The sequence below is a fragment of the Malaclemys terrapin genome, chromosome 14 (genome assembly GCF_027887155.1).
Source record: "Malaclemys terrapin pileata isolate rMalTer1 chromosome 14, rMalTer1.hap1, whole genome shotgun sequence".
In the NCBI taxonomy this organism is placed as follows: domain Eukaryota; kingdom Metazoa; phylum Chordata; order Testudines; family Emydidae; genus Malaclemys; species Malaclemys terrapin.
Window position 1 is genome coordinate 39405522 of NC_071518.1, and position 9801 is coordinate 39415322.

Below are 9801 nucleotides of genomic sequence, written 5' to 3' on the forward strand. Positions count from 1 at the left end.
GGAATGATTGTGGGCAGGTCTCTGGCCTGGGCTCTACAGGAGGTCAGACTAGCTGATCACAATGGTCCCTGCTGGCCTTGGAATCTCTGAATCTATAAAAACCAAGGACCGGACAGAGAGGCACTAGAGTCACAAAAGGAACTGAGGGAGGTTTCAGAGGGACAGGGCAGATCACGAGCTGCTACAGCCACTGTGGAAAACTGACTCCATCTAACTACCAATAAAGACCAGGAGCCACACAAGGGGAGAAACCAAAAAGGGACTGAGAAAAGCTGTGGACTCTTTCCCTTGCTTAACCCACCTGACTGAGCCCAAACACAAGGGGCACCGGGGAACCCAGAACAGGAAGAAGAGGCTGGAACTCTGCTCAGTTCCTTCCGTGTCCCCAGCATTTACAGGGAAAGATCCAGGTTTGCACCCGCACCCGTCCACGCAGCCCACTGCGTCAGAACGGCAGCAGCGCATGGGAGTAGAGTCATGGGAAGCAGCACCAAAAGTCCATCCAGAATTGTTTGAGGTTTTAGCCCTGACCCTTCCTCTCCAGCCAGCTTAGAGTCAACGGAGCAGCTTTTAGCACATCCAGACCGGCTCAGTCTCAAGTTCCTAACAGTGGGATGCTGGCAAAGGCATTAAGGTGGGAAAACTGGCAGCACCTTAGGGCAGGTACAAGAGAATGGGTGGAGGACTAACCAGTAACAGCTGGGGACTTGCAGGGTCTTGACCTTTCCAAGGCGGACGACAGGCCTTTCAGTCTCTGAGGAACAAGCCTGCTTAGAACGTGGCTCGGAGCCTGGGTGCCGGGTTTCAGCCCCGAGACACTTCTGTGGGGCGGTTCTGGGTTCTCCCTCACCCAATTAAAACAGGTTGGGGAAAGTCACAGCAAACCTGATGGGAGCTTGAGGGGGAGGGGAAAGGGGGAATGGAGCTGTGCACCGGGGTGGGATGATCAGGAGGGGAAAGGGAGATGGGGCAGTGAACTGGGGCTGGGGGAAATCAGGAGAGGGAGAGGTGCTGACTTTTCCCTCTACAACAAAATCGCAATGGAAAATCCGCTCAGAGTTCAGGTGACCAAAGCCAGGTTTTGACAGCGCCCCAGGGAGCTGGATTCAGAAAAAGCTACCAAACCTGAGCTGGGTCCCCGGGGGCACCACCGCTCGCTGCCCTGCAGCGAGGCACGGGCTGGGCTATTGCGATCTTGGCGCTCCGTGAGCAAGACACTTAAACAAGCCACAAAAACAGAGTCCCCTGCAAACCGTCACTAGCTGCTTCCCCTCCTCTCTGCTCTCCTGGGGACCGGCCAGCCCCGAACCCCACCTGCCCTATCCGTGCCCCATTCACGAGGAGCCCCTAATGCTGCCACGCTTCTCTTCTCCCGAGCAAAGCCCTGCCCTGGATGATTCCCAGAGGAAGGAAAGCTCCTGCCTCATTCAGCACAAAGGTAGCGACCCAGGGGCACAGACCCCCACCCCCCTTCATGGGGCCTTTCCACAGGCGCAGGGGGGGAAATCACACATTGGCTCCCAACAAGTGTTGTTTTTATTCATCTAAACAATCACACACACACACCCACAAAGAAAAAGATCAGGAGCATGCGGAGATCTTTCTGCGGGGGGTGTGAAGTTGTCCTAGCCAGCCCTCGTCTCCACACGGCTGGACAGAACGGTTCAGCCCTCGGCCCCAGAAAGGCTGCTGGGGCGCAAGGCCAGGACGGGGACAAAGGAAGCCAAGCACATGAGATCTGGAGCCCAGGGGCACACAGCAGCTGAACAGGGTAGAGGGCTCTGGAGCCGGCTGCATGTTCGGTCCGGGGACCTGCCTCAGGGCAGGCAGGGCCCGAATGAGGCACAGACCAGGACACACCAAAGCAGAAGCAGCATATTTGTCAGAAATCCCAAGCCACTGCCATGCCCTAGGCGAGGGGCTCACACTGGTTAACCCTCACGCCAAGGCAGCCATCTTGTCCTGTCCCATGACCGGACGTCAGCACATCCTCTGCTCCTGCCTCTCTCCTCTGCCTGCAAACTGACGCCAAACCCAGTCGGCACCGGGTCTGCCCCATAGCCACGTCCCTGCTGAGGGCGGGACAGCTTCTCCTCAGCAAGCCGCTGGGCTGCCCGGGGTGCTCTCCTGGACATGCAAAACAAACCAGACTGCAGGCTAGACTCTCCGCCTGCTCTGCCCTGCCCTGGGGTAACTCAATCCTAGCTCCACCCTGGTCCACAAAGGAGACTCCACAGAGCAAAACAGTTCAGGCCTTTCACACTTCCAGAAAACATTGGTGGCCAAGTGGCCATCTTCCCTCGATGCTCGGGAAGGTGACTGCTCTCACCCAGGCCAGCCAGCAGGCCCCAAGCCTCTCAGGGAAAGCTCGGGAGTTTGCACCCACCTTGTGTTTAAAGGAGTCTCAGGAAATCACGACTTGCATGGGAAGGGCATGAAGCAAAAGGCACTGGGGTGGAGAGTGGCCACATGCCCTAGGGAAAGTGACCAGGAGATCATCAGAACTCTCGTTTGGACCAAGCTACAGCACTGTGCCTGGACAGCACAGCGACGGGAGCGTGAGGGAGCAGACGGCTGGGAGGGGGGTTCAGGGAGATGATCCCAAGGCCAGAAGGGACCATTGTGATCTAGTCTGACCTCACGTACAGCACAGGCCAGAAACCTGCCCCAAAATCATCCCTAGAGCAGATCCTTTAGAGAGATAGCCCATATTGATGGAAAAATTGTCACCGATGGAGAATCCACCACGGCCCTTGGTAAGTTGTTCCAATAGTTAATTACTCTCACCGTTAAAAAGGTACCTTCTTTCCAGGCTGAATGTGTCTAGCTTCAACTTCCAGCCATTGGATCGTGTTAGACCTTCCTCTGCTGGACAGAAGAGCCAGTATTAACTATTGGCTCCCCGTGTAGGTACATACAAACTGGGATCAAGTCACTTCTCTTTGCTAAGCTAGATAGATGGAGTTCCTTGACTATCATGACAAGGCAGGTTTCTGATCCTTTAATCATTCTCGTGGCTCTTCTCTGACCCCTCTCCAATTTATCAACATCCTTCTTCAGCTGTTTGGCACCAGAACGGGACACAGAATTCTAGCAGCGGTTGCACCAGTGCCAAACACAGAGGTAAAATCTCCTCTCTGCTCCCCCTCAGCCATCCCATTTATCCATCCCACGGTCACATTAGTCCTTTCGGCCACAGGGTCACACTTGGAGCACATGTTCAGCTGATCATCCACCACAACCCCCAAATGTTTTTCAAAAAGTCACTACTTCCCAGGATAGACTTCCCCATTCTGTAAATATGGCTACATTCTTTGACCCTAAATGTCTAAATTTACATTTAGCCATATGAATATCTCATTGAAAGGTGACAGGGCCAGAAAGAGTTAATTAACTCACAGACTGACCTGACCTATGGCCGAACCTTAAGGACTGGTTAGGAAGATAGGTAAATGAGTAGAGCTTTGAAATGCAAGTCTGCATTGTTAGAGATAGAAGGGGAGATGTTTGCTCAGGGCTTGTGATGTAAGCAAACAAATCTTATCTATTGCTATAGTTTTAATTCAAAGATCAAAAAAGGAATATTAACATTTAGGAAGATACTTGAGTGAAATAGTATTAGTCTATATGTCTCTTTGAAGGTTGTGGTAACCTGTCTCTGAACTGTTTAATGGATAAATGACCCTGTGCTAATTGCCAGGATGTTTGGAAGAAGGAGAGTTAGGCCTATTGTTTTCTCAGGCAGAAAGGCTGCTGGAAATGTATAAGAACCCTAGGACATGATCCTACTTCATCTCAGATCTGCTTTGGGTTTCAAGAGGCGGAAACCTTAAGCCACAAGGATTGAGATTCCCAGTCAGTGACTGGAGCCACCCTGAATATGGACATTGGACTATAACCTCTGGACTATTTCTAAAAGGACTTTTGGCAACTACAAGCTCACCTCTGCTATGTATCTAAACCTCAAGAATTGAATTCAAGTCTGTCTGTATATTGATCTTTTGACCAACACTCTCTCTTTTCTTTTTTAATAAATTTTAGCTTAGTTAATAAGAATTGGCTCTAAGCGTGTATTTTGGGTAAGAGCTAAGTTATAATTGAACCTGGGTATGTGGCTGACCCTTTAGGATTGGAAGAACCTTCTCTTTTATATGATGAGATAAGATTTTCAATAATCATCATCATATCTGACATGTGTGTCTGGATGGAGGCCTGAGGCTGGGCACTTTAAGGGAACTGCGTTGTTTGAACTTCTGAGTAACCAGTGAGGTACTACAGAAGCTGTTCTGTGCTGGTTGGTAAATCTAAGTATTGGAATATCCACCAGCGTTTGGGGTTTGTCTGCCCCGTTTTGTTTGCAGTTCACCCTGACTGAGTGACCTCAGCTGGCTCCCATGGCAGCACCGTCACACCATATGAAAACACACGTTGTTTGCTTGCATCCAGCTTATCAAGCAATCCACATCTCTCTGTATCAGCGACCTGCCCGCTTCATTATTTACCACATCCCCAATTTGTGTGTCATCTGCAAATTTTATCAGTGCTGATTTTATGTTTTCTTCCAGATCATTAATAAACATTTTAAATAGCATAGGGCTAAGAAGTGGCCTCTTTCAGATCCTCCTAGAAACACACCCACTTGATGATGATTTCCCATTTACAATGACATTTTGAGACCTTTCAGTCAGCCAGATTTTAATACATTTAATGTGGGCCATGTTAATTTTATGTTGTTCTAGTTTTTTAATCAAAAATCCCTTTGCTTCCCTTATCAATTTTTTACAATTCCTAACTTCTGACTTATATTCATTATTATCATCAACTTCCCTTTTCTTGCATTTGTTATATATGATTTTTTTCCCCTCTAAACCACGTCAGTTTAACGAATATGGTCTTATTCCTTGATTGTGGCTTTGGGGCATCTAGTAAAGTATTCTTAAACCCTCTTCATTCTCCCCATGATCATTCACATTTTTTTCTGATTAAATTCTTCCTCTCAGCTGATTTGGCTCATAAATTGTTTTCAGCCCTGTAATTTGAGCTTTTTAAAGCACCAAGTATATATTTTATATATATCATTCATCTGGACTTTATTCTATTTGTGCATTATAAATGCGAGCAAGTCATGATCACGTGCACCTAAGCTACCATTAATTTTTAGTTCTGTGATCAGTTTCTCTTTATCTGTGAAGAAGAAGGTTACTATAGAAGTCCCCTGTGCTGGATGCAACACTTTTGGAGTTAGGAAATTGTCTTCTATCATATTTAGAAATTCCAAGGATATTTTAGTACTGGCCGCATGAGACCTCCAGCGTGCGTCACTCAGATCGAAGTGGTCCATGATCATGCAGCATCTTTTCCTACACATGGTAGATAGGTGCGTAAGGAGATGGTCATCCTGCTCCTTAGTGTGTTATGGGCATCTGCAGCAGACACCCATCTCGTGCTTTATCTGTTAGGACATTGATCCATAAGGATTCAAGATCATTTTCTTCTGAGTTATCAGTGACTCGGAAACAAGTAATGCCATTTTGGACCCAGAGTGCCACTCCCCTTCCCCTTGGGGCACTCGATCCTTCCACTGATTTTAATATTCCAATCACGGGACTCATTCCCCCGGGTTACAGCAGTACCTACTAGATCAAAGTTATGCTAATAAATGAGCAATTCCCAATTCCTCTTGTTTGTTATCCTGGCTCCCAGCATTGGTGGGAAGGGAGAAATCAACACACAAAGAAACCTGAATACAACCACACCAATAGGAGGCAGAAGCAGGCAATTGTCAAGTCAGGGATTTATTTGTGTTCATGAGTTGGGTGGCCAAGAGCCTGTGGACCCCCTCGAACACACACAAGTTACGTTCCAGCTCACCTGACCATTGCTGAATGAATTAGGACATGCTGTTTGCCTCGGTCTGCAGCTCTGAGCTGTTCCCCGAGTCAGGAACCTCACTGGCAAGTTACCTGGTCCAGCAGAGAGGGCAAACAGAATGGCAGAGTAGGAGAAGCTGCCCAAGACTCTCCCTGCCCCTTAATCCCGCCCTCCTCCCTAGCTCTGGCCAGGAAGGGCCACCTGATAAACGTGGTATTTTTATTTGTATTTTTAATATGCTTACCAGGAATAAGACCTGAATGTCCAACAAATAATCCACCCGTAATAAGATCTACTTATCGTCATGCAAAGCAATCTTCCCACAGACCAGACCTGCATTACGCAGCCCCTTCAGTAGGGCAAAGCAAAGCCTGCCGTTCCTCTCAAAGCAGGGAGAGCGCCCATCAGGAGCCGACAACATTCCCACTGGGGGAACAATAAATCCATCTCCTTCCTGGGCCAAACTTTACAAAGAGAACCTCCAACAACTAAACTCTGGCCTTTCAGTGGGCCCTTTCCTACAAGCCTCCTCTGGGAATAGGAGCTGGGCGATTGGGGTTACAGGGACCTGTGAAGGAGGTTTGGGCCCTTCCCCCCTCTCTGGATAAAGGAGGTCCTGAAATAAACAAGAAATAATGGACAGAGGCGAGGTGCACACAGCGGGGAACTGTTGCATCTTTTTACATTAGAAACCCCCTATTTTCCCGGGAGAAGTGGAAGGCGGACATCAGAAAAACCAAGGAAGGAAAACCAGGTTCATTGAGAGGGGAAGGGATTTTTCATTCAGTCTGTTTTGAGCTTCTTGTTCTGGTTAATGTCCACGTAACCCCAATCCCCAGCCCAACGTTTAGGAGAGAAGCTCTTCGGTTAAAGCCACAACTTCTCGCTGCCCCTTCAGTTAAGGGCTGAGAAAGCTCCTTGTCCAGCCCTCCAAGGAAAGTCAGGTGGCCTCTAATTTAGTTGTAGCCATGTCGGTTCCAGGATATTAGACAAGGTGGGGGAGGTAATATCTCTTATTGGACCAACCGCTGTTAGTGTAGCTTGGAAGCTTGTCTCTCTCACCCACTGAAGTTGGTCCAATAAAAGACAGCACCTCGCTCACCTTGTCTCCAACGCAGGAAAAAGAACCCATCAAAGATCAGCCTTTATTTCTCCATCAGAAAGAAGCAGAAAGGGACAAGCCCAGGTTCCCCATCCAGGGCCGCCATGGGAAGAGGCAGTGTCGGGCTAGCCTGGAAGCTCCTAGCAGGGCAGGGACTGTAGGGTGACCAGATGTCCTGATTTTATAGGGGCAGTCCCGATTTTTGGGTCTTTTTCTTATATAGGCTCCTATTACCCTCCCTCCCTTCCCGATTTTTCACATTTGCTGTCTGGTCCCCCTAAGGGACTGTCCCTTTCTCACACTTGGTACAGCGCCTAGCACAATGGGGTGCTGACCCTTTGGGCTCTGCTGGCTTCAGAAGTGTAAAGTGTTCTGAAGTCCAAGGGGAAAGGGTTGTTACAAGGCATGTTTCAACCCAGACACTGCGGTGTTGGGCTAGAGGTGTGGTTCTCAACCCGGGGTACACACACTCCTGGGGGTACACTCACCCCTGGGGGTACTCAGCGGGCTTCCAGGGGTCCATCAACTCACCTAGAGATTTGCCTAGTTTTACAACAGTCTCCTTAAAAAGCACTAGGGAAGTCAGTCCAAACTAACGTTTCATTCAGAGGATGGCTCGTTCATACTGCTCTGTGTCGCGCCCTGCAAGGTACATAGGACAGTTCTAGTCCAATGGATTGATTTTAGAGCTCGGTGGTAGCAATGAGAGTCCGCAATTCTCCAGCAAGTGTGGCTGTCACACTTCTGTACTTTTAGGTCTGATTTTGTGAGCAAGTCGTTCGGAAGCGAGGTGGAACTTGGGGGTCCGCAGGACAAATCAAACTCCTGCAAGCGGGACAGTCGTCTGGAAAGGTTGAGAGCCTCTGGGCTAGAGCGTTAGATGCGGGCAGACAACCAAGGGGCCGCCTGCCACCGCCCCAGCTGGGAGAAACCCGCCCGGGGAGCTGGGACTCCAGACGGGGCGGACCATGCTGGGAAGACCAGGGTCACCGCCAGCGCCGGGGGAGCAGAGTGACCGGGAAGCCCCCAGACCCGGGTTTCTCCGGCGCTAAGAGCAGCGAGCTCCGGAGCAGGACACGAGCCCGGTGCAAAGCCCGGCGCGCTCGGAGCCGATCGCAGCGAGGAAATTCCCCGCCCGCAGCCCCCCAGCCCGGCCCGGAGACCCCGCCGCCCAGTCCTGTGCCCCCGGCAGCGGGCAGCGGTCCCCCGAGGGGTCCCCCCGGTTCGCCCAGCCCGGCCCAGCCCCACCGTAGCCGGCTGCTCCCCTCGGGCCGGGGGCTCCCTGCTGCGCCCCGACCCCCAGCCTGAGCGCGGCCAGCCCAGCCCAGCCCAGCCCCTCGCCCGGGGGCCCCGCCGGAGCCAGCGCCGACCCGGGGACTCACCCACGTGCAGCAACAGCATCGTCCCCAGCCAAGCGGGCAGCTTCCAGCAGCCGCAGCCCATGGTGCCCCGGACCCCGCTCCGAGCAGCCGGCAGCCTCCACTGAGCGCCCCCGGCGGCTCCCCTCCCCGGGCAAGCCGGAGCGCCCCGCCCCCAGCCGGCCCCTCTCGCCGCCCCGGCCCCGCCCATGGCACCCACGGGGGCGTCACATCTTCCGCGCGGCTGCCGGGCCCTGCCCTGCCCCTCCCCTCCGCCGCGGGGGGCTGCAGCCCCGGGGCCCCGGGCCGATGGGGAGCCGAGCTCTGGAGCTGCGTCTCCCCAGCAGTCCCGGTACCACCTGGACCGCTCGGTGCAAGCGCCCCGGGGAAACCGGTTAGAAACAATCCAAGCACCTGCCCTGCGCCCCGCTCATCAGCTGCCCCGGGGGCTGGCCGGGGTCAGGCCGGCAACTCCTCCCGGCTCGGCCTAGCACTTCATCCCAAAGTCCTTCTCTTGTCTGCTGGCCTCCCGGCCGGAGCATCCCGTCTGAACCAGGGGAGGGGGTCACAATACAACCGGAGGGAATGTACCTCCTCACCCCCCTCTGCTCCCCGGGCCTGGGCCCTGTCCTCTGATCCTCTTCGGTTTTCTATCACAGCCAGGCTCATGCCCCAGCGACAGTTACAGCGCCGGGGGGTTGTCTATGAAGCAGGGGTCAGGGCAGGCTGGCAGAGTTTACAGAATTGTTCTAGAGCCATTAACACACAGGCAAATTACCCTGGGTGATGGGGCCTAATTACCCCCCACTACTGTTAGCCCCCAGAGGGCTGTGGTCACCCCCTCCCCATGGAATTACCCTCAATCCCTGGCCCACGATGATCCATAACCCTAATGCAGTGAGCGCTCCCCCAGCTACTGTCCAAAAGAGCTGGATCTGTCACAGGGAGGATACGGCTTTTGCTTCTATTAAAACTTGACAGTCAAGAAAGTGGGTTAAACTTGAGGAGCCTTGACTCTGCTGAGAGGTGAGCGCGGGGTTTGCTGTCTCACTGCACTTCACAGCAGGGAAATGGGGCGAGTGGTGCTGGTGGATCACTCTGGCACTTGAACTTCAATCTAGGGAGAAATGAAGCACAGCACCTCCTCCCTCCAGGCACTACTGCAGCGTTCGGGCATGGGCTGAGTCAGGGCCAGGGCCGGGCAATTTGTTGCACAATCGTGCCCCCAAATCTAAGCTTTCATTAAGAAAACAGGAAGTGTCTGTGTGTGGAAGTCATGCCGGGAAGGAAATCAATGCAGCCTATGCTGACCCCCTGAAAAGAGGAGGTGTGAAATGTTCTTATTCCTCTTAAATAAAGGTTAACTCTGAAACTTAAGGATGACAGTGTAAAAGTCAACATTGTTAACTTTTTCACTGCTGGTTTTTTTGTTTTGTTTTTAAAGAAACACACTCAGCTAGTGAGCTTTCT

At 52.1% G+C, this 9801-nt stretch overlaps 1 protein-coding gene across 1 annotated transcript in view; it reads right to left on the minus strand.

Moving 5' to 3' along the window:
• NRN1L (neuritin 1 like) overlaps positions 1-8433 on the minus strand; it is a 31559-nt gene extending 23126 nt beyond the window's left edge. The window contains exon 1 of the mRNA XM_054049055.1: positions 8356-8433. Within this exon, the coding sequence (XP_053905030.1) occupies positions 8356-8416 (61 nt within the window). The 5' untranslated portion in view covers positions 8417-8433. The remainder of the gene's footprint in view (positions 1-8355) is intronic.
• Between the last annotated feature and the right edge of the window lie 1368 nt (positions 8434-9801).